The sequence below is a fragment of the Octopus sinensis genome, unplaced genomic scaffold (genome assembly GCF_006345805.1).
Source record: "Octopus sinensis unplaced genomic scaffold, ASM634580v1 Contig15557, whole genome shotgun sequence".
Lineage (NCBI taxonomy): Eukaryota > Metazoa > Mollusca > Cephalopoda > Octopoda > Octopodidae > Octopus > Octopus sinensis.
Window position 1 is genome coordinate 27,130 of NW_021833792.1, and position 22,871 is coordinate 50,000.

General features: G+C 36.5%; 2 protein-coding genes across 2 annotated transcripts in view; one reads left to right on the top strand and one right to left on the bottom strand.

The window, feature by feature from the left end:
* The window catches only part of LOC115230431 (neutral amino acid transporter A-like), a gene marked incomplete at its 3' end in the record, with an annotated part of 33,798 nt that extends 18,732 nt beyond the window's left edge, over positions 1–15,066 (bottom strand). The window contains exons 1-3 of the mRNA XM_029800625.1: positions 14,889–15,066; positions 13,593–13,719; positions 2,904–3,137 (exon numbers count right to left, since the gene is read on the bottom strand). Of these exons, the coding sequence (XP_029656485.1) occupies positions 2,904–3,137; positions 13,593–13,719; positions 14,889–15,066 (539 nt within the window). The remainder of the gene's footprint in view (positions 1–2,903; positions 3,138–13,592; positions 13,720–14,888) is intronic.
* A 6,570-nt stretch (positions 15,067–21,636) lies between these two features.
* LOC115230432 (uncharacterized protein K02A2.6-like) overlaps positions 21,637–22,871 on the top strand; it is a 1,821-nt gene continuing 586 nt past the window's right edge. The window contains exon 1 of the mRNA XM_029800626.1: positions 21,637–21,798. Coding sequence (XP_029656486.1) covers positions 21,637–21,798 — 162 coding nt within the window. The remainder of the gene's footprint in view (positions 21,799–22,871) is intronic.

The window sequence follows — 22,871 nt, forward strand, 5'->3', positions numbered from 1 at the left end:
TGAGGTATTGTATTGTTGTCACCAGAGGTACACCAGAGGTACACTCTTCCGGTAAATTTCAAGTCACTGGCTGCCAACAACCTGGATATACCTCCTTAGTTACCAACCACCCCAACACTGCCTGTACCAAGGTCACTGCCACAAATTAACCCCCACTGCAAATCACCAATCCCCAACACTTCTCTATGCCTGTATACCTGCATACTCTCACCCCTTATACATGACCACACAAGTATATGTGCACACACATGCACGTGCATGAGTGTATGTGTACATCTGCTCATCGTTTGCATGTGCACAGATGTTTGTGCATGGGCATACATATGTGCACCCACACATGTGCATGTATATACATGTGCACACTTGCATGTCCTCATGTGCATATGTACATGGAATTAAAGGCTTGCGTGCACATGTGTATGTATATGTGTATGTCTGCATGCATGCGGATGTATGAGTGTACATCTAAGCACATACACACTCGTATAAGTATGGATGCATACATGTAGATATATGGACATATACATGTACATATATACCCACACATCTGCTTCCCCCAACCACACAACCAGCTTCTTGTCTACCACGCAGTCGATCTCCTGTTCACCATGCAGTATTTTCCAACTAATTGTTATTGCTGAAATACCAACAACAGACCACTATACCATGTGACCTTTCCCAATCAATCGCAGGAAATCAACCAGTAGTAAACATTGACTCTCTTCAATCGAGCTCTCATTCAGACTCCAATGGTCAAAGACTAACCATATGCTTGAGACTCAGAATACCAAGGAGTCTGAATCAAACTGTTTTGATCAATACATGTAACTCCCAATAAATGTGTTGAGTGCCCTTCTTTCTACTCACTCATACACACACACATATATATATATAAAGTAAATAAATGGAGTTGAACGAAAATGTTATTAAAATTCTTTCACTTTCGACATATGTTTTGAAGACAACATGGTTTTATTCCAAAGGAATAAACGGTGTAAAATGCAATCTTCTCATCAGGAAAGAAAGAGAGCCTATCTCAACAACAAGACATTATAACAATTACGATGACTGCCTAAATGATTGTAGTTGTTATAATGTCTTGTTGTTGAGATAGGCTCTCTTTCTTTCCTGATGAGAAGATTGCATTTTACACCGTTTATTCCTTTGGAATAAAACCATGTTGTCTTCAAAACATATGTCGAAAATAAAAGAATTTTAATAACATCTTCGTTCAACTCCATTTATTTACTTATAATACACAAATTACTGCACATTAACCCGGAGTTTCTACCTTTGAATAGGTCGCTTCATCCGTGTTACTTGCATGAATTTTGCTACCCTGGTAACTGTTTATTGAATTTTCCATGTTAACGGTAAACAAAGGATAATTCCTTCATCCATTTAAATATATATATATATATATATATAAATATATTTATATTATATTGAGGGTACTACTATTCGTAGATACCACACGCTAAGAGGGACCAATGCGGTCAAAACTACTAAAATAAACAAAATTTTACCGAATGCAAAACTTCAAAGCAAATCATTTAAAAAAAGAATTTAGTTACATATCACCTGTGATTTCGCAATTAATGCAGAATATGCATTCCATGTTCATCAGTGCAACAAACTCAAGATATATAAGAAAAAACATAACGTTACAAGCTCGATAGCCAACCACAGAATTCGTCGTAGCATGTACGAATGTTTATCTTTACATATCTATGAAAATGGCGGGCTTATTCACAATGCATTTTGGTAACAAATTGCTTACTTGGAATAAAAATTTTGCATTCGGTAAAATTTTGTTTATTTTAGTAGTTTTGACTGCATTGGTCCCTCTTAGCGTGTGGTATCTACGAATAGTAGTACCCTCAATATAATATAAATAAATATTTTCAAAGTGGAAAAATTTACGGATTTTTTCTCTTACGAGGTTTTTCACGCTAACTACTGATAATTTCTTTTATCCTCAATTGTTAATTTATATTTTTCACCAGAATAGTTCAATACTAAATTTTTATTCTGAGTAAGCAATTTGTTACAGAAATGCATTGCGAATAAGCCCGCCATTTTCATAGATATGTAAAGATAAACATTCGTACATGCTACGACGAATTCTATGGTTGGCTATCGAGCTTGTAACGTTATGTTTTTTCTTATATATCTTGAGTTTGTTGCACTGATGAACATGGAATGCATATTCTGCATTAATTGCGAAATCACAGGTGATATGTAACTAAATTCTTTTTTTAAATGATTTGCTTTGAAGTTTTGCATTCGGTAAAATTTTGTTTATTTTAGTAGTTTTGACCGCATTGGTCCCTCTTAGCGTGTGGTATCTACGAATAGTAGTACCCTCAATATAATATAAATAAATATTTTCAAAGTGGAAAAATTTACGGATTTTTTCTCTTACGAGGTTTTTCACGCTAACTACTGATAATTTCTTTTAAAGAGTTTATCCTCAATTGTTAACCCATGCTAGCATGAAAAACGGACGCTAAACGATGATGATGATGATGATGATATTAAGTATAGGAAAGAATGGAGCTGAACGAAGATTTAACAAAGTTCCTTTATTTTATTTTCGACATATGTTTCGAAGTCTGCAAAATCCCTAATTCCGAATGAATAAGGAGTCCATTATGCAGCTTTCTCTTCAGGAAAAAACAGCTTCGATAATACTCATATATATATATATATATATATATATATATATATATGTGTATGTATGTATATCATCATTTATACATTTATATATATTATACACTTTGAAACCCATCTGTATGTACCATACACAAATCTCTAGTTCTTATAAATTAAATGGTTAAGTTGTTAACCTGGTTTATATTATTTGTAAAAGTTCCATCAACAGTAATATTGTTTTAACTTACCTGCTGGTGAAAGTAAATGCTAAAATATAAGGCCGTATGCAGGTGAAGAAGAACTTAAATGGGTTTTTCCGGAAAATAATAAGGTATATCAGATTCATGAAGACCAACATATGGCAAGCAAGTCCAATCAAAACAGTGAGGCTAAACATTCCAAGACTGGTGAAGAGTGTGCTGATGTCCTTAATACCGGCTACTGATGCCATTATCAAACTAGCGACGCCAATTGGAGTTATTCTGCAAAACAAAATTCACAGAGCTGCAAGAACAATTTAAGAATCACTAATAATATGAAACCCTCTCTTAAGGAAACAAGTCTTCTGAGATGAGTATAATTGCAGGAGAGATGATAAAAGCATCCAAGGTTAGGACTTTGGGGTTAAGCGGGACAAACTTCAGATTGGTCAATAAAGAATTCTGGCAGATTAGCTACCAACTTTGTAACAAAGAGCTCTCATCCACATCTCCCATTGATAACTCAGTAGGGGTTCTTCTCTGTATAGAGAAGAGCCTTCTGAGGAGGTGGGGAAAATACTAGAGAATGTATTCTCTAGCTGATCACTGTATGCTAAGTGACTGGAGCAATTGAAAAGACACCAAAGCAATCGGGAGGTGGGGTGTGTGTGTGATAATCCCTATTTTTAAAAAGGGAAACAAGAGAAAGTGCTCTAGTTACTGAACAATTCCCCCCCCCCCCAGCTAGCTGTCTAGAAAAGAGATGTAGGGAAATTGTTGAGCTCAAGGTAGCTGAAGAACAGTGTGGCTTCTGTTCTGGACCTAGCATAGCCAACCAGATATTCACTCTATGGCAGGTGTTTCAGAAATTATGGGAGTATTACCAACAAGAGTATGCTTGCTTTGTAGACCTTGAAAAGGCATATGACTGTGTGGAGGGTTTTGCAGAAATTTGGGATTAATGGGCAATTTCTAATTACTATGTCTTTATATAAATGCCAAAATATTTGTGTTTGGATTAATGGTGCTGGGTTGAAACTTTTCAATGTGGGTGCAGGACCTTGGCAGAGATGTGCATTGTCACCTTTCTTTTTCATAATTTTTATGAAGTGGAATGATATGCACAGCTTTTTGTGGAAATGGAGTCACAATTGGTCAATGTAGGATCAGTTGGCTGATATTTGCAGATGACATGGTGCTACTTGACTCCTCAGAAGATATTTTCCAGCATTTACTGAATGGGTTTACTGATGAATGCTGCAAGGCAGAGATGAAAGTTAGTGTTGCTAAGACTGAGACTTCCCTGTATGTCAGTGGAAGATCACTGAGACAAGTGGAGAAGTTTAAGCATCTTGGGGCCGTGTTTACAACTGATGGGCAGCAGGAGACCTTATTGAAGGCTAAAACTGCATGTACTGGCACAGTTATGTGCAAGGTTCAGCATTCAATCCTCAGGAGAGGAGAGGTTGGTAAAAGAATTCATCTTCAATTCAGTTTTTATACCTATCTTCATGTATGGTCATGAATGTTGGGTAATGACTAAGGCAATTTTTTGCCAAAAAGTTGAAATTCATAAAAACATTCATTTCAAGGTTAAAACCAATGATAAAAAAACATATTTTTACTATTAATCATTGTAATTAATCACTTTTTAAAGTTAATAAAGTTAAAATCATGCAATAAACTTAAAATAAAGTTAAAAAATGAAATTTCACTAAAAAGAAAATTTTTTTGATTAGATACTGAAAAGAATAAATAAATTCATAGATATATATTTTCATGTAGTGATTAAACCAAAATTTGATATGTATTTCTGCTAGTTTATAGTAGAACTGTGGTATTGGACGAACTCTTCAGAGTTATTTTTAGCATTCCCTGTAGCTTGTCCTACCCTTTGATATTAAAAATTATTTGACACCATGTATGTCCAGCCATTTGAACACAAACAAGTCTAGCATGTCAGTATAGTTTTCCTGTAAGACAAATTTCTAACTTCAATGTACTTTTACCAATATTAGTTTTTGGTGACTGATACCAAGAGCTAACATTGATTATTTGCATCTTTTTACCAATTCATAAAACAGGACTCTTTAAGAATAGAATTATTTAATACCATCCAATTATAAGAATATCTACTAACAACTTTAATTCTTTGCACTTGTTATTTAGAAATTTTAAATTTACCATTGTAAGTAAGAACTTTTCCTTGCTGTACTTTTCACAATAAGTAAATGTGCAGTATGCTAGTTGTTTCTCAATATTTCAATTTTTCATGTTTTACTTGTTTTGGAGAATTTTTAGTCAAATGAATCAACCCCAGTTAATTTTTGTTAAGCCTGGTGGTCTCTTATTGCTGAACTACTAGATTACAAGGATGTAAACACACCAACATCAGTTGCCAAGCAGAGGGGGAGAGAAAAACACACACACACATACATGATGGCTTTCTTTCAGTTTCTGTCAATCAAATCCACTCACAAGGCTTTGGTTGACCCAAGGCTATGGTAGAAGACACATGCAGTAGGTCTGAACCTGCAACCATATAGTTGAGAATCAAGCTTCTTCCCACTCAGCCGCACCTGTGCCAATATCTTTTTATGTATCATTTGAATTTTTATCTGAGCTTAATTGAACTGAATCATTTTCTTTCATAGTTGCATTGCTAAATCTTTTTGAAGTTGATTGTGGAGTTCTTTTGTCATTGACTTATTGAGACGCCTTTTTCCTGTTTCAAGTAATTATAATTTTGATTATTATGATTTTCTTATTAACTCAGATGGCAAAGCCAAAAACATGTCAGAAAGCAAAAGCTCTTGAATTTACAGAAAAATTCTCAAAAGAATTTGTATTGTCTCACAATAACCAGTGATACTGCAGACTGTGCCTTGTTAACTACCTTAAAAAGACTAGTAAAACTGAACAGTCACCTTTCAAATCATTGGAATTTACTGAAAATGATAAACCTTGGTGACTTAAATGTTTCTCGAAGCTGGCATTCCTTTGCACAAGCTCACTAATCCAAGTTTGAGAAGTTTCTTTGATTCTATCAACACATCATTACAATCTCAATCTACATGCCGAAAATATGTTGATCTGCTTAATGCAAACAGCTGAAAATTGCAAGAGCTGCTTGGCTGATCAAAATGTAATTCTAAATTGTTGATGAAAGTGAGACTGATGACAAAAAAATTCATAATGTACTTATTTGTTCAGTTAAAAATCCTTAATAAACATCATTATCATTTAATGTTTGTTGTCCATGCTGCCATAGTTTGGATGGTTTGACTGGACTGGCATGCTGGAAGTATAATTTGGCATGGTTTTCTAGGGCTGGGTGTTCTTCCTAATGCCACCCACTCCAAGAGTGTAATGGGTGCTTTTACATGAAACCAGTATGGGTATCATTTGCATGACACTGGGGTACGTTTAATGCCAATTTGCATGACACTGGTATTTCCATGACTGTGATTTTGCTCAGCTTGATGGGTCTTCTTCTGAAGCACGACATAATGTCAAAGTCTCAGTCATTGCCTCCATGAGGTCTAACACTCAAAAGGAACTCAGCCACTTTACCACTGTGAGGCCCAACATTCAAAAGATGTTCTTTACATGCCACCAGCACGGGTGCACTTGTCTTGATGGGTTTTCTCAAGCACAACATATTACCAAAGATTTCAGTCACCAGTCATTGCCTCTGTAAGGCTCAAAGTTTGAAGATCATGCTTCACCTCCTCATCCCATATCTTCCTGGGTCTACTTCTACTATAGGCTTCCTCCACAGTTAGAGATCGGCACTTCTTTACACAGCTGTCCTCATCCATATGCATCACATGACCATACCAGTGCAGTCATCTCTTTTGCACACTACATCTGATTCCTCTTATGCCTAACTTTTACACTCTGTCAAACATACACACTGACATTGCACATCCAGTGAAGCATACTGGCTTCATTTCTTTCAAGCCTATGCATGTCCTCAGCTGTCACAGCCCATGTTTCACTGCCATGCAGTGTAGCTGTTCACACAAAGGCATCAAATAATCTGCCTTTTACTCTAGAGAGAGGCCCTTTGTTGCCAGCAGGGGTAGGAGCTCTCTGAACTTTGCCCAGCCTAATCTTATTCTCACACAGATATGCTCTCGGAGCGTCCACCTCCACTACTACCTTGCACACCTAAATAATGGAAGCTATCTACTGCCTCTAACTTGCCCCACTGGCAGTTGATGGAGTTTATTTTCTGTGCATTTTCAGCGTTTATTGTGCCTGTACACCTTCCACATACAAAAGTTAGTTTTTCTGTTAACCTTCCTCTGATGTTGCTGAGTCCAAAGTTTACCCCGGGAGCATCTTATGGAGTTTCTGCCTACACCTTTTCTATAGATTGAGCAGGGGTGTCTACCTGAAGGGATTTGTGATTTGTCAGCCTTCCTACTTACTATAACTTTGGCGTTTGCTAGGTTAACTCTAAGGCCCTTTGATTCTAGACCTTGCTTCCATACCTGGAACTTCTTTAGTTCAGGTAGTAATTCAGCTACAAGAGCAAGGTCATCAGCATAGAGGAGCTCCCAGGGGCAGCCTGTATTAAATTCCTCAGTTATTACCTGGAGGACTAGTGATGAACAAGAGGGGGCTTAGCAACAATCCTTGGTAAACCCCTATTTGTACCCTAAATTCTTTGCTGTACTCATTGCCCACCTTTGCCTTACTGGCAGCATCCCAGTACAAAGCTTGTACAGCTCTCACCAACCACCCATCTATTCCTAATTCCTTTACCCTCTCATCAAATTTCTCAATTAGGATGTTCCTAAATCTCTGACCATATGAAAGGTCCTTTAGCTTCTAAATTCTTCTTTTCCAGATTGATTTGGTTTGTGGAATCCTTCTGGTCTGGAGTCTAAAGTCACTAATGAATAGTAATGCTGGGGGTACATTCTTCACCAGGGAAAGTCTTTGTATTTAGGAGTAATCATGCATCCCAATGTCTGGTAGGTTATCAGGTGACTGGCTGGCTTCCTGAAGTTGGCTTCCTGAAGCAGATCAAAAGGTTATTTCCATCACAGAACTCCAATAGCCTTCTTCCTTCTACGTTTCGGAAACCAATTCCATGGATCCCATGAACACTATGGAAGATATCAGGCTGCTGTCTGACATGCCCATTGAAATCCCCAGCCACAAAGATGAGATCATTGTCACTCGTCTTTGAGGAAGCCTGCAGAAGAATATTATAAAAGTGGTCCTTCTGTTCATTTGGTAGGCCTGCTTGTGGGGCGTAGGCAGATATAATTGTAGCTATACTATTCTGCAAGAGTAGTCTGAGATTAAGTACTCTATTGCACACTCTGACCATCTCCATGACCTTATCCATTCATTTCTCTGCATGAAGTATGCTCACACCACCTATTCCATCACTGTTACCTTCCTAGAAGATTTTATACCTATGTGTCTTGCCTGTGAGGAACCTTGCTGAAGCTCCTCTCCACCTTACCTCTTGGCTCTGTTTAAGCATCTCAACAATCTAGTTAGACCTACATTTCAATGTGTCTATATTTACTCCTATTTTGGATGAAAGTAAGGTAACCATTGTGAATATAAGCATTACAGCAACTGCAAATATAGATATAAATATGCCAAAAGAGGAACATAGTTTGGAAGAAGGGAGAGAGGTATGTAAGTCTTCTGGTGCAGAAGTGAGGCAAAGCTCTGTGGAAGTTTTTGGTATAAGGGAAGAGATTACTGGTATAAGAGAAGAGATTACCGGTATAAGAGAATGGATTTCTGGTACGAGAGAAGGGATTTCCAGTATTGGTGGTGGGGCTAGGAAAAGGTCAGCATATCGCAAACAAGAAATGGAAGAAAAGGTTAGCTTCACCAAAAGAAAATCAATTATAGCAGCAAAGGATAATAGTGAAGCAAAGAACGATAGAAACACATGAGAATTATGTCAAGTGTTTAAAGGGATATAATTCTAGAAGTTATTTGAGGAAGTAACAAATTACAGGTTACAAAGTTATTTTAACTCAAGAACATGTTAAATGAAGGAAAAGAATGATGAACAATTAAAATCTAGAGAAGTTTCATGTCATGATATGATGGTGTCAAATAGCAGGGCAAGATGAGAAGGTTTGAGAGAAACCATGTGCGAAGGGATTCTTTATATAATCTACAGCTGGAAGTAGTCAAATAAGTGGCTTGGCTTTGCCCCAAGAAAATTGAAATAGCAGCAAAGGGCAATAGTGAAGCAAAGAATGATAGAAACACGTGAGAATTATGTCAAGTATTTAAAGGGATACAATCCTAGAAGTTAGAGAAAGTAACAAATTACGCCACCCAGATCAGCTCTAACTGTGGCAGTCATCACTCAGATCATCAATGATTAGCAAAGAGTTTGGCAGTTCCAAGAGAAAATTTTCTCCTACTATTGTATAATGCTGCTCAATATATGGTAGCTGCTGGAAAAACATTGCAAGTTATGTACCCTAAGCTCTTCCATGTAACCTGCTTCTCCCACCTACTGCACAACAGTGCTCTAAAAATAAAAGCCTTCTATCCTGCTGTTGATTGTCTGATTGCCACCATCAAGACTGCAACTGTAAAAAACAATGTTGAGAGCAATACAAAACTATTAAATACCCACCTCAGCCAATCGTGACCAGGTGGAATAGCTGATTGGATATTCTACAGCATGAAGACCAGTGGATTGAAGTATTTTGGTTTGCAAGACAGTGTGTCATGTAAAATCGTGATGTTGTTGGAGAGAAGTGTGTTCACATAGATGCTAGTTCACTTGTAGCTTGTGATTCTGCAGAAAAATAGGCTTCGAAGTACCACTATGAAAGGCTGCTAAATGTAGAGAATGCATGGGAGAAGGAGAGTCTGCCTAATGTGGATTCAACAGAAAGACCAGCAATCTGAGTAGACAGTAGCTTGGTAAATAAAGCCCCTGGCCATCATGAATCACCCCTGAGATGCTCAAAATATCTAACAGTGTGGGTTATAGTCTAGTCACCTGAATAGTTAATCAGGCTGTACATGAAGGAGTCATCCCCAATGACTAGTGTAGCACTATAGTCAACTGCTGCAAAGGTAAAGGTGGCACCTTAGACAGAAATAATTTCATAGGTATCAAATTGTTGGACTAGGTAACAAAAGTTACAATAAGCTAATTAGGAAGGGAGTTAGTCTAGATGAGATATGGCTTGGTTTTGTGCCAGGGAGAAGCACCACTGATGCTACATTCCTGGTAAGACAGCTGCAGGAGAATTACTTAACCAAAAATAAACCACTGTAGTTGGCTTTTGTTGACATGGAGAAAGCCTTTGATAGGGTCTCCCGGTCCCTTATCTTGTGGGTAATACAAAAACTAGGGATAGATGAGTGGTTAATGAGAGCTGTACATGTATAGTAATGAATTTAGTGGACAGGTAGTTCACCAAGGATCAGGTCTCAGCCTCATCTTATCCATCATTGTCCTCCAGGCAATAACAGAGGAATTTAAGACAGGTTGCCCCTGGGAGCTCCTCCATGCTGATGACCTTGTTCTTATAGCTGAATCTCTACCAGAACTAGAAAAGAAATTTCAAGTGTAGAAGCAAGGTCTGGAATTAGAGGGCCTTAGAGTTAATTTGGCAAAGACCAAAGTTTTAGTAAGTAGGAAAACAGATGAATCACAAAGTCCTTCAGGGAGATGGCCTTGCTCGATATGTAGAAAAGGCATAGGTAGAAACTCCATAAATGCAAGCTATGGACACATAAGAAGTGCAGTAATATCAGAGGAGGGTTAAGGCGGCAAGCTGGCAGAAACGTCAGCACACCAGGTGAAATGCTTAGCAGTATTTCGTCTGTCTTTACATTCTGAGTTCAAATTCCGCCGAGGTCGACTTTGCCTTTCTTTTTGGGGTCGATAAATTAAGTACCAGTTGCATACTGGCGTCGATCTAATCGACTGGACCCCTCCCCACAAACTTTCAGGCCTTGTGCCTAGAGTAGAAAAGAATATCAGAGGAAGGTTAACAGAGAAAGTAATCTTTGTCTGTGACAGGTGTATAGTACAATAAACACTAGAAGTATACAGAAAATAGACTCCATCAAATGCTAGGGGAGATACTTAGCAGTAGTAGTTATCTAGGTGACCAAGTAAGCAGTGGGTATGGATGCTCTGAAAGTGTAGCTGCTAGAATAAGAATAGGCTGGGCAAAGTTCAGGGACCTTCTACCTTTGTTGGTAACCAAGGACCTCCCCTCAGAGTGAAAGGCAGATTGTATGGTGCCTGTGTGCAAACAACCATGCTACATGGCAGTGAAACATGGGCTGTGACTGTAGAGGACATGTGAAAGTTTGAAAGAAATGAAACTGCATGCTTCACTGGATGTGCAATGTTGGTGTGCATGTATGACAGAGTGTAAGCATCTTGAGAGAAAATTGGACATAAGAGACATCAGTTGCTGTGTGCAAGAGAGAAGATTATGCTGGTATGGTCATGTGATGCATCAGCTGTGTAAAGAAGTGCTGATTTCTGTGGAGGGAATCTGTGGAAGAGATAGACTCAGAAAGATGTGGGATGAGGTGATGAAGCATCTTGGGATGGTGATGACAAGTTATCAAGACCTTTGGTGATTTGCTGTGCTTGAGAAAATTTGTCAAGCCAAGTGAAATCATAGTAATGATCAGTGCCAGTAACATGTACCTATGGTAGACACATAGCAAAGAGATAATACTGACATGGACACACAGCAAGGACATACTTCCTACATGAACATACAGCAAAGACATAATCTGAAAATGGACACAGTAAAAAGGTAATCCTGACACAAAAACAGCAAGGATGTAGTCCAAATATGGACATAATCCCAACATCCCAAAATGGACACACAGGAAGGAGATAAACCTGACATATAGACACAGCAAAGACAGAATCCTAACACAGACACAATCCCAAGATGGACATACAACAAAGGGAAATACGAATATAGACACACAGCAAGGACATAATCCCAACTGGAGAGACAGTAAGAGCATAATTCAAACATGGATACACAATGAGGGCACAATCACATGGACACAGAGCAAATCCATAATCCTTGTACGAACACAACAAAGGATGTAAAATCAGTATGAACACACAGCAAAGACATAATCCCAACATAGGAAGACAACGAAGGCATAATCACATGGACAGATAAGGACATAATCCCAACATGAACACACAGCAAAGACACAACCCCGACATGGGAAGACAACAAAGACATAATCCCAACAAGAACACACATCAAAGATATACGAGGGGCGTTCAATAAGTAATGCCCCTGACCCACTTGCAGTTGTTTGATCTAGCTGAAACTTTACATGTGCACTTATTTATACCTCTATAGATTAAGTGGCGAATTACAGCTCTGAACTAATTGTGGTTTCTGATTTACAGGTGTTTGAACTGAGTCAAGTGTGAAATGGAGCCTGTTAAGTGTCGAGCAGTGATCTGGTTTTTGTATTTGAAAGGACGCACACCACGGGAGACTTTTGATGAAATGAAAGTAACTTATGGTGATGATGCCCCATCATATGACCTTGTAAAACGCTGGCATTGTGAATTCAAACATAGTCGGAACTCTGTGGAAACAGCTCCCAGATCTGGTCGCCCCCTTCTGCCGTTGATGAGACGTCTGTCCGTCAAGTTGAGGCTGCCATTTTGGAAGGTCAACGCATAACTATTCGCCAAATAGCCCATGAGGTCAAGATTAGTACCGGGTCTGTGGAAACTATCATTCATGACCATTTGCATATGCAAAAGGTGTCTGCCAGATGGATTTCCAGGTTGCTCACACCTTTCCAGAAGCAAGAACGCGTTGAGTGCTCGAGGATGAATTTGGAGATGTGCCAAGAAGATGAGTCAAAATTTTTCAAAAGACTGATCACACAGGATAAAACCTGGGTCCATCACTATGATCCAGAGACAAAAGCCCAGTCAATGCAGTGGAAGCACTGTGACTCACCTCCTCCAAAGAAGGCAAAGGTGCAGTCCTCCGCTGACAAGGTTATGCTCACAGTCTTCTGGGACCAGGACGGAGTAGTGATGACAGATTTCCTGGCAAAGGGTACCACAATTACAGGAGCCTATTATGCTTCACTTTTGATGAAATTAAGAGAAGCTATCAAAATCAAGAGGCAGGGCAAGATCAGCAAAGGCATCCTCCTCCTGCAGGACAACGCTCCGGTCCACAACTCGCGTGTCGCCAGATCAGAAGCACAGGCGTGCAGCTATGAACTCCTCCCCTTGCACCCTCTGATTTTCACCTCTTCCCAGCCATGAAGTTGATTTTGAAAGGAAAGCGTTTCCCAGATGATGCAGCCTTGATTTCTGAAGTCACGTCGTGGTTGGAGGACCAAGCTGGGGTCTTCTACAAAAACGGTCTCCAGAGCTGTATCAAACAATGGGAGAAATGCATAACTCTGGGTAGTTCCTATGTAGGAAAGCCTAATAACTGTGCCAAGTGTCGTTGCTCTACTGCTATGGGAAGTGGGTCAGGGGCATTACTTATTGAACGCCCCTCGTAATCCCAACAGGAACATACAAGGAAATAATACTCTTGAATATGGACACAGACCTAGGAAACAATGAACAAAGATGTAGACATGTTTGAAATTCAATGTGTCTTCTAAGACATAGAAGGTATTTGTCCATGTTTCAGTTCTTCCAGTTATAAAGCATTGCAAGTGTGAAAGTAAAAGAGATAATTTACTTACTTAAACAAATACTTAAATATTTCTGCTGTGATGAGTCTGGTTGATTCAAAGAACATATGAAAAGGTTCTCCTTTTTCTTTCAAGGAACCAGCAGCCATACCAAAGAAAAAACTGAATGTAATAAGTCCTGTAAAGATAGAATGGTATTAAAATTACTTGTATTGATATGTCATCACCCCCATCATGAAAATCCTTTTACTAGCTTTATCAGGTTCTCAAAAACTAATTTCTTGAATTTATTCATGCCTGGAATAATATCTGTTAATTACTTTCTATGCTTTTTTTTACTTTTAACAATTAGAGCTCATAAGGGATAACAGATTTCTTTCTTCCCATGCCATTTTAACCCTTTTGATACCAGACTGTCTGAATAAGGCTGAGAATTTTGATACTGAATGACACCAAAACAACTGAAATAACCTAGCCATATTTAAATGAGAATTTCAGTGCAAATCTTGTTAGTACATTCATGAAAGCAATGTGATTTCACTGCATAAATCATTTGTTTGGGTTACAGTATTCAACATTATTTTGTGTGATATCTAACCTCTGTGAATCGTTGGAGATTTTTTCCCCCACATTTTTTTTACACCATTGTTTGAATTTTATTAATACTGACGGAAAATAGATAACAATTTTATGCTGTCAACTAGTGAATCAGAATCTGAAGGATTTTCAACTGAAGATATGGAACAATCAAACAAAATATGCAGCCAACATAAAAATTACATGGTATGTGAAAATGAATTGGATATTTCTATTTCTGAAAGTGAAAGCGATTCAGATGATAACTTAAACAGTGACAAAGAAAATGAATTTGTACCTGACTGGAACAAAAGCTTGAAAACTGTTTCTCTTACAAATTTTTCTAAAGAGGCTGGACCTAGTCACAGTCTTCCCCAGGAGACAAGACCATGAGAGTATTTTTAAAAGTTTTTCCTCCTAGTTTGCTTGAAGCAATTACTGTGGAAATTAATAGCTATGCAGAATATAAACAACATGATAAAAAAGACTGTTTGGGGTTTTCAATGTGCTTAGATGAAATCCAAGCATTTTTTGCCATCAATAATATAATGGGAATAAGGAAGCTACCCAGAATGACAAATTATTGGAGCAGTGATAAACCTTTTGGAGAACAATATGTTTCCAGTGTCATGACATGGACAAATTTTAAATACCTATACATAAGGGACACTAGCAGAATACCAGTACAAGGAAAGCCAAACCTTGATCTCTTATTTAAATGAAGACCCCTCATCAACTGTGTTCAAATCACTTATAAAACATTCTATATACCTGTCTGCTGATGAGGGTATGGTGGAATACAAAGGTAGAGTACATTTCCGATAGTTATATGCCCAGAAAACCCACAAAATGGAGGATCAAAATTTGAAAGATTTGTGAAACCAATACTGGGTACAGCTGTAGATCCAGTTTCTATACAGAGAAAAGTGACAATAATGTAAGCCAGCATGGCCTAGAGAGCAATGTGGTCTGGAATTTATCTCTCCCATGCCATAATCAAGACCATATATTATGTTTTGATCTGTTTTTGGTCACAGTGGCAATAAATTTAGGAGCTGTGACAGCATACATATATCCTACAGTAGAAAAACTAAAGCTTACCAGAGGGATATCGCTCTGAATTCAGCCAATCTCCATAAATTAGAAAAAATCAAGGATCACTAAAGGCAGTGCTGTGAATGTCTTCATCAAAGAAAAAGAAAAGCTCCCAGTTGTTGAAATGAGTTTCCAATATGTATTCTGCAAGCTCGCTTTATGTAGAGTGGGGTGCTTTACAAGTTGCCATCATAGAAATATTGTGTGATTTGTATACATATAATTTGATTTTATAAATACTTTTTCAAATTTACCTTGTCTTTATTTTTTATTTACCTATAATTTTAATTTATTGGTATCAATTTGTATTGTGAATCATATTACATATAATAAAATAAAATGTGTATCTCATTGGTTGTGCTAGGTAAAGAAGAGTAAAACAACAAACAGCATGGGAGTGAGTGACAGTCAGAGGTGGTAAAGCAGGCTAACAGCATTCAAAAGCTTTGACAGTGATATTTTAATCAAAATAAAACTGCAAATTTTTATCATAAATTGTATTTAGTTTAGCAGTTTGAGACACACACACACACATATATACAATATATATATATATATATATATATGAAATTAAATACTAAACACTTTTATTTTCAAAATATTATCATACACATAACATAGACATAGATGTTATGTGAACAAAAATAAAAAATATATATGTGTATATATATATATTAGCAATAATTATAACAATATAGAACATAGAGACTTATTCATCCTCAAATTTTATTTCCTCTTATTTCACATTATTTTACAGTTTTATACACCATATTTTTATGGTCTTTATGACCTACACATGTTTCCAAGATGTTAAATACTGATCGACACGGTTAGAATTTTGTCAGTTCTGTTGTGGACAACAGGTGGTGGTCTCTACAATATTTCAATAAGTAAATAAGTACACTATTATAAGAACCCCACGTTTTTGTTTTTGGATAAATATTAACTAGCCCTATTTACGATAACATAAGTGCTATTCTCTTTCTAGACATATATATATATATCTCAAAGGTAAGCAGAGTTAGCGATTATAGTAACCAACTAAGGGATAAGAATATTCATATTTACTATCAGTATCAGTTACCTGTGTTATCCCTGGGCATGGGTATGCAGGCACACTATGCTCGTAGGGTACAGGTAACAACAGAATAAACAAAAGTTTATCAGGAATTAAATTTAAATAATCAGAAATGGAGAAAACTTTTGGTCAACAAATAAATAAATTAGACCACATCTGTAGATTATTTTTTAATACAAAACATGACATAACATCTCTATGACATAACATTCTTACAGCCATTTCCACTTCCAATGCCAGTTGGTGCTTACGAAAGAAATTCTGAAAATAATATTCATCATCTCCATAGCACATTTGATCTAGTACATGGAGCTTTATCAGAGTGAATACAAGTGCATAAAATAAAATAAACGAAGAGAATAGGGAATAAGAAAGAACATGACCCCAAGAAGAGGCCAGGAGGTTCAATATATTAAGATAATTCCATTTTCCAGTGTAGGCAAGAGTGATCTAGCAATGATCTAGGGAAATATTTATGGATTATTTCTCTCTCTCTCTCTCTCTCTATACATATATATGTATACATACACTAGCAATGCACTTTGGCATTGCCCAGGTGTTATGACTTACAGCCACTTTGTTCCTTTCTTATGGGTAGAATCAGCACAGTTAATATATAGCGAATTGGATTACTGGCGTAATGGAAGTTATTGTTTGTTTAAAAGTGAAGGTGGGGAGGGTACAATTTGCATGGGTTTGCATGAAAGTGCTTTCTGTTCTTAAGAAGGATAACAAAGGGGGCTAATACAATTTTGTCCAGAAATCACATTTTCAAAATTTTAATTTCATACCTGTTCCCACCGCAATTTCTTAATTTGTAACTTTCTTATGAATTTTTATTTTTATCCATGTAGAAAAATACAGAGATTACGAATCTGGGAAATATCTTTTTTTAAGTTTAATTTTTTTTAAAGAAACATTCAATACCCCTTTCCTCACCTCACTCACCCATCACCTACCAAACTTTCAAAAAGTTAAAAACACTCAAGGTTTCACTTTCATCTGATGTTTCATGCATGCATAGAATTGTACTGAAATAGCAGATGTAGAAAAGACTAGAGCACCACCAGAAAAATTGACATGCTAGAAACAACAGGTAAACGACATTATTTCTGAAGCTTCCCCACTTTCCAAAAAGCTAAAAGTGAAGCATTAGGAATTTGTAGCTTTTTGAAAGTTGTGAGGTTTGGGAAGGAGATTTTTAGTATTCCTTTAAGAAAACAGAAAGAAAATTCTTAAAGATTTGTACTCTCTGTTTTTTTCTCCACGGATTACCAAGAAAAAAAATTGAAAAAGCAAAAAATGAAGAAATTGGGGTGGAGAGGGAGAAAACAGAAATTGGGAGAAATTTAGGAAAAAAAATTAGGTGGAGGCGGGTGCAAATGTCACCTCAGACATGCTAGAAACAACAGGTAAAGGATAGGATTTCTGTGAGAACAGAACAGTTTATAACAAAAATCAGGTTTTTAAATACACTCATCACAAACACAAATTACAGAATAGAAAAAGGTGATTTCAAGTGGATTTGAGCTGTAATTTTGTGAGTGCACATAGGAAGAATTAAACATAATCCATACAGAAGTTTTACCTAGAGTGTCTGTGTGTGTGCAAAAGGAAGTTATTTTATGGAATTCTTTCGTTTGAAGCAGTAAAGTTGTCAACTCAACCATATGGTCGATCATATGATCGTTAGTTTCAGTAAAAAATGTTTTCTTTATGCTTTGAAGAGAGCAGAAATTGAAAAGGTGACATTTGCTTTGAAGTGAGAGGAGAAAGTGAAAGATGTATGTACGTGTATATGAAATGGACGTGTGTGTGTGTGTGTGCATGTGTGTACGTGAGTGAGAGAGAGAGTGAAGGTGTGTTGTCATGTATTTTTTTGCATGTATTTTCCTCTCTCTCACACACACACATTATCTTTCATATACACATACATAAATACATATACATACATCATTTTTGTATGTATGTGTGCATGTGAGAGAGAAAGTGAGTGACTGTATTTCATCATAACATATAGAGAAATGGATGTCTTTTAAGGTACACACTCATATAGAAAATATGATGTCGTCGTCATGATAGTTGAATTATAGAAAGACTATAATGTTAAATTTTTGTGATGTAAATACATAAATGAAAATAAATTTTATTTGTTAGCCGAAAGATTACCAAATCTTTTGATACCCCATTTGTCAAAATCAGCAATTTGCTTCTCCAATGTATTCATTAATTTCTGTTAAAATATTTTATTTCTTTATACTTTGAAGAGAGCAGAAACTGAAAGAGAAGAGAAAGTGAAACCGCAACATTTGCTTTGAAGTATGTGGCACTCACTCTGTATCTCTTTCTCTGTCTCTCTCACACACACATCTTTCATATACACTTACATAAATAAATATGGATACATCTTTTTTGTATATATGTGTATGTGTGTGCATGAGAGAGAGAGAGAGAGAGAAAGACAGAGAAAGTGAGTGACTGTATTTCCTCATAACATATAGAGAAATGGATGTCTTTTAAGGTACACAATCATACAGAAAATGTGACGTTGTTGTCATTGTGGCATAAAATGTTTACAATAGTTGACTTATAGAATAGATTATAATGTGAAATTTTTGTAATGTAAATATGTAAATGAAATTAAAGCTTATTTGGTAGTCGTAAAATTACTGAATCTTTTGATACCCCATACATCAAAATTGGCAACTCAGCTTTCGAATGCATAAGGAACACATGTGCACACACACACACACACACAAACTCTCTTTTATATATATGGAAGATAAGGGGCTATTAATCTATGGAAGAAAAGGAAAGACATTATATATAGTATATTGTTTCAGTATGTTGGTAAAGTTTTAATAAATCTTAATATGGTGATTTGAAAACAAATATAAAACACTTTACCTTTCACTTATTTAACATCTGTTGTTGGATAAATTGTAAAAGTTTTGACTGAGCATACGATAGTTAATTCACTAAAGGGTATGGTGTTAAGTGATAGGAAGAAATGAAAGAACGAAGTATTAAAATTTACTCTTCCCTTCAGTAAGCACATTCTGTTTCTTCCACTCTGTCCCTGTCTGTCGTTCTCACATTCTCTGTGTCTCTGTTTCTTCCTGTCTCCTCTTCTTTCCTGATATCAGCCACTCTCATTATGCCATCACATTTCCCTGAACCTAACACTTTTGCATCCCTCTCATTTTATCATATAATAAGCCCAACCCTCATAGTCAACCCATTATCGATTTTTATTGAAATCCAATTAGCCTATAAGTGGTTGTTAGCTCAACATGTATGCCAGGTTTGGTGAAGATTGGTTCACTGGTTTGGGCAGCAAGATGGTAATAGACAGACAGACAGACAGAAATTGCCATTTATACATAAAGACAGAAAATTTTATTCTTTCATTTTAGTCCATTTTTCAATGCTTGCCCTCTCTGGTACAAGCCCCTATTTCCTTTTCCAAGTAAAGGATAACACATATTTTACTGATTTCATTAATCTAAAAGGATCCACAATATAACAGGGGTGATGAGAATGTAAACAAGTCATGCAGACATTGAAAAAAAAAATTTGTTTTTCATGAGAAAATAATTCACACGGAAAGGTTGAAAAATTTTGCATGTAGAGAAATTAAAAACTCAACAGAGGAGTAACAAACCTTTTTGTTGCATATATTTTGAGAAAAATCCATAAAATTATGGAAAGCTTGTTAGAAGGTTTAGTTGAGTTGCAAAAACAATGACAAGAACTCAAAGAACAAGAACAACAACAAATGTTGCAACATATGCTACAACTAATAAAGTTGCTAATAAAACTGGAAAATATGTTTTTGCCAGACCATGTAGAAAATTTAATAAATGGATTTAAATATGACCTGGAAGAAGGAATCACTTTCGAGGCATGTTACCAAAGATTTTAACAAATTTTTGAAAAAGAATGCTAAGACTGAAGAAATGAAAGCGCATCTAATTCTGAGGAAACTGGCAACAATAGAGCATGAAAAATACTGTAACTTTATATTGACTAAAAGAGTTTCTGACATAAAATTCATGGACACAACTGACATTTTATGTAGGATGTTTAGTGAAAAAACATTGTTGTTCAACACATGTTTGAAGTGCTTGAATGCTGAGAAAAGTGATGAATTTACCACATATGTGGGTAGAGTGAACAGAGAGTGTGAGAGATTTAAACTAGATAAATAAACTCCAGACTTGTTCAAGTGCCTGATTTTTACTCAGGGACTTACTGCTAAAAAGGATGAAGAAATCAGAACAAAAATTCTTGCAAAGCTGGAAATGAACCAAGATATAACTCTCCAGAAACTGTCATAAGAGTGCAATATGGTATTGAAAGTAAGGCACGACACAGAAGAAAACCAACACAGAGATTGTTTACAGATAAAACTAGTGCAAAAAAGTTGGAAGACAGATAAAATGTTTCACAAAAAGCATGATATATATCAGGAGATAAACCCATGTATGGCATGTGGTGGTAGGCACCTGAGAAAAGAGTGTCCAAAACAATGAAGTATTTTCATTGTGGGAACACAGGTTACATTAAATTACAATGCAGATCTAAGATGACAAAAAATTGGATCAAACAAGAAAAAATAAATAGTTTGTCATCAGAGAAAATAGTTTGTACAACAAACAGAAAATTCATGAAGGTGAGAATTGAAACCACTAGTGTCAAGATGCAATTAGACACAGGTAGTGACATCACTAATCATAAATGAAGAAACATGGCAACAAATTGGTAAGCTGAAATCCTTTAAATCAAATAAAGTAGCATATGGTGTTACAGGAAAGAAATTATATTTCATTGGCGAATGTATTTGCAATGTAACTTTTCAAGGTGAAACGCAAAGGACAATCATTTATGTGTTACAAAAATCACTAAACCTATTTGGCAGAGAATGCATGGAGTTATTTAAAAGGTGGGACACCCCCATTAGTGTTCTCTGTGAAAACGTAGTTGGTTAAAAGTTCGAATGAAGTCGATCAGCTGAAACAAAAAGAACTTTTAATTGTTTCCAAATGTTTTTTTGGAAAGATTAGCCTGTTGCACTCAAACAAAAGTAAGGATCGTGGTAAAAGGAAAAGCAACACCTGTTCTTAGGCCCAAACAGAATGTACTGTTTGCAGCAGACTAGAAAGTTTAGTTATAATTGAAGAAGTTGACGATTCAGACTGGGCAGCTCTGATGGTTTATGTAAAGAAAAAAACTAATAAACTAAGAGAGTGTGCAAACTTTTCAACTGGATTAAATTACTGTTTATTTTAACACAGTTTTAACACAACTATCCATTAACAACAACAGAGGTATTCCTAAAACTAAATGGTCTCAAAGTCAGACCTCTTGGAGGCCTATCCACAGATACAGGTACACGAAGATTATGCACAGTTTTTAACAATCAGCACACACTGTGGATTGTATAAATTCAAGCAGCTTCCTTTTGGAGTAAAACTGTTACCTGCCATATTCCAACAAGTGATGGATGTATTGTTAAATGATTGTGACATTCAAATATTTGGGTCAAGTAATTGACAAAAGGGGATGATGGTCAAACCCATCAAGGGCGATGGCAATACAGAATATGCCTCCCCCAATGAACGTCAAATTGTTACAAGCATTTTTAGGCTATATATATTATCAAGTATATATCCCGAACATACACAACACAAGGGATCCACTAAACAAGCTGTTAAAAAAAGATGCCAAATGGTTTTGGTCAGAAAAATGCCAGAAGGCATTTGAGGAACTAAAAAGCAAGCTAACTTCAGATTTGTCATTTACACACTTCGATCCAAAGTTGGAAATGAAACTGGCAACAGATGCTATTGAGTACAGGGTAGTGCTGTACTCCTACACAAATGTGAAGATGGCAGCTAAAAGGCCATAGCTCATGCACAAAAGACGCTATTGCCAGTGAAAAAAATTATATCCAAATTGAAAAAGAGGCATTGATGATTATATTTGGTATAAAAAAAGTTCCATAGGTTTATACTTAGTAGACGGTTTAGACTACAAACAAACCAAAGCCTGTTGCTAGTGATTTATGGATCCAAGAAAGGAATCCCAGTACATACAGCAAACAGGTTGCAGCGATGGGGCACTGTACTACTAAACTATGACTACGCAATAGAATTTACCTTCGAAAAAGTTAGGACATGCTGACCGAGGGGAAAATTGAACACATAATGTGGAACATTGTATGAGAGTTACCAATAACTCTGGAGGAGATAAAGCGACATGCATCAAAAGACAAGTTCATTAATGAAACAAAAAGATTCTGTGGTCAGTGAAAGAAAACAAAAAAAAGATCAAGAAGTAAACATATATTCAACATGCAATGGTGTACTGATGTATGGCCAAAGGGCAGTGATATCTAAGACTCTACAAAAAAGAATGTTGAAAGAATTCCATATTGGATATCTGGGGATTGCAAGGATGAAAGCAATTATGTGCAGTTATGTGTACTGGCTGAAGATGGACAAGGAAGTTGAAAATGTAGTAAAAGGATGTGCTCTCGCAGCGAAATTGCCTACTCAAAAATGAGAGTTTTGGTTAGA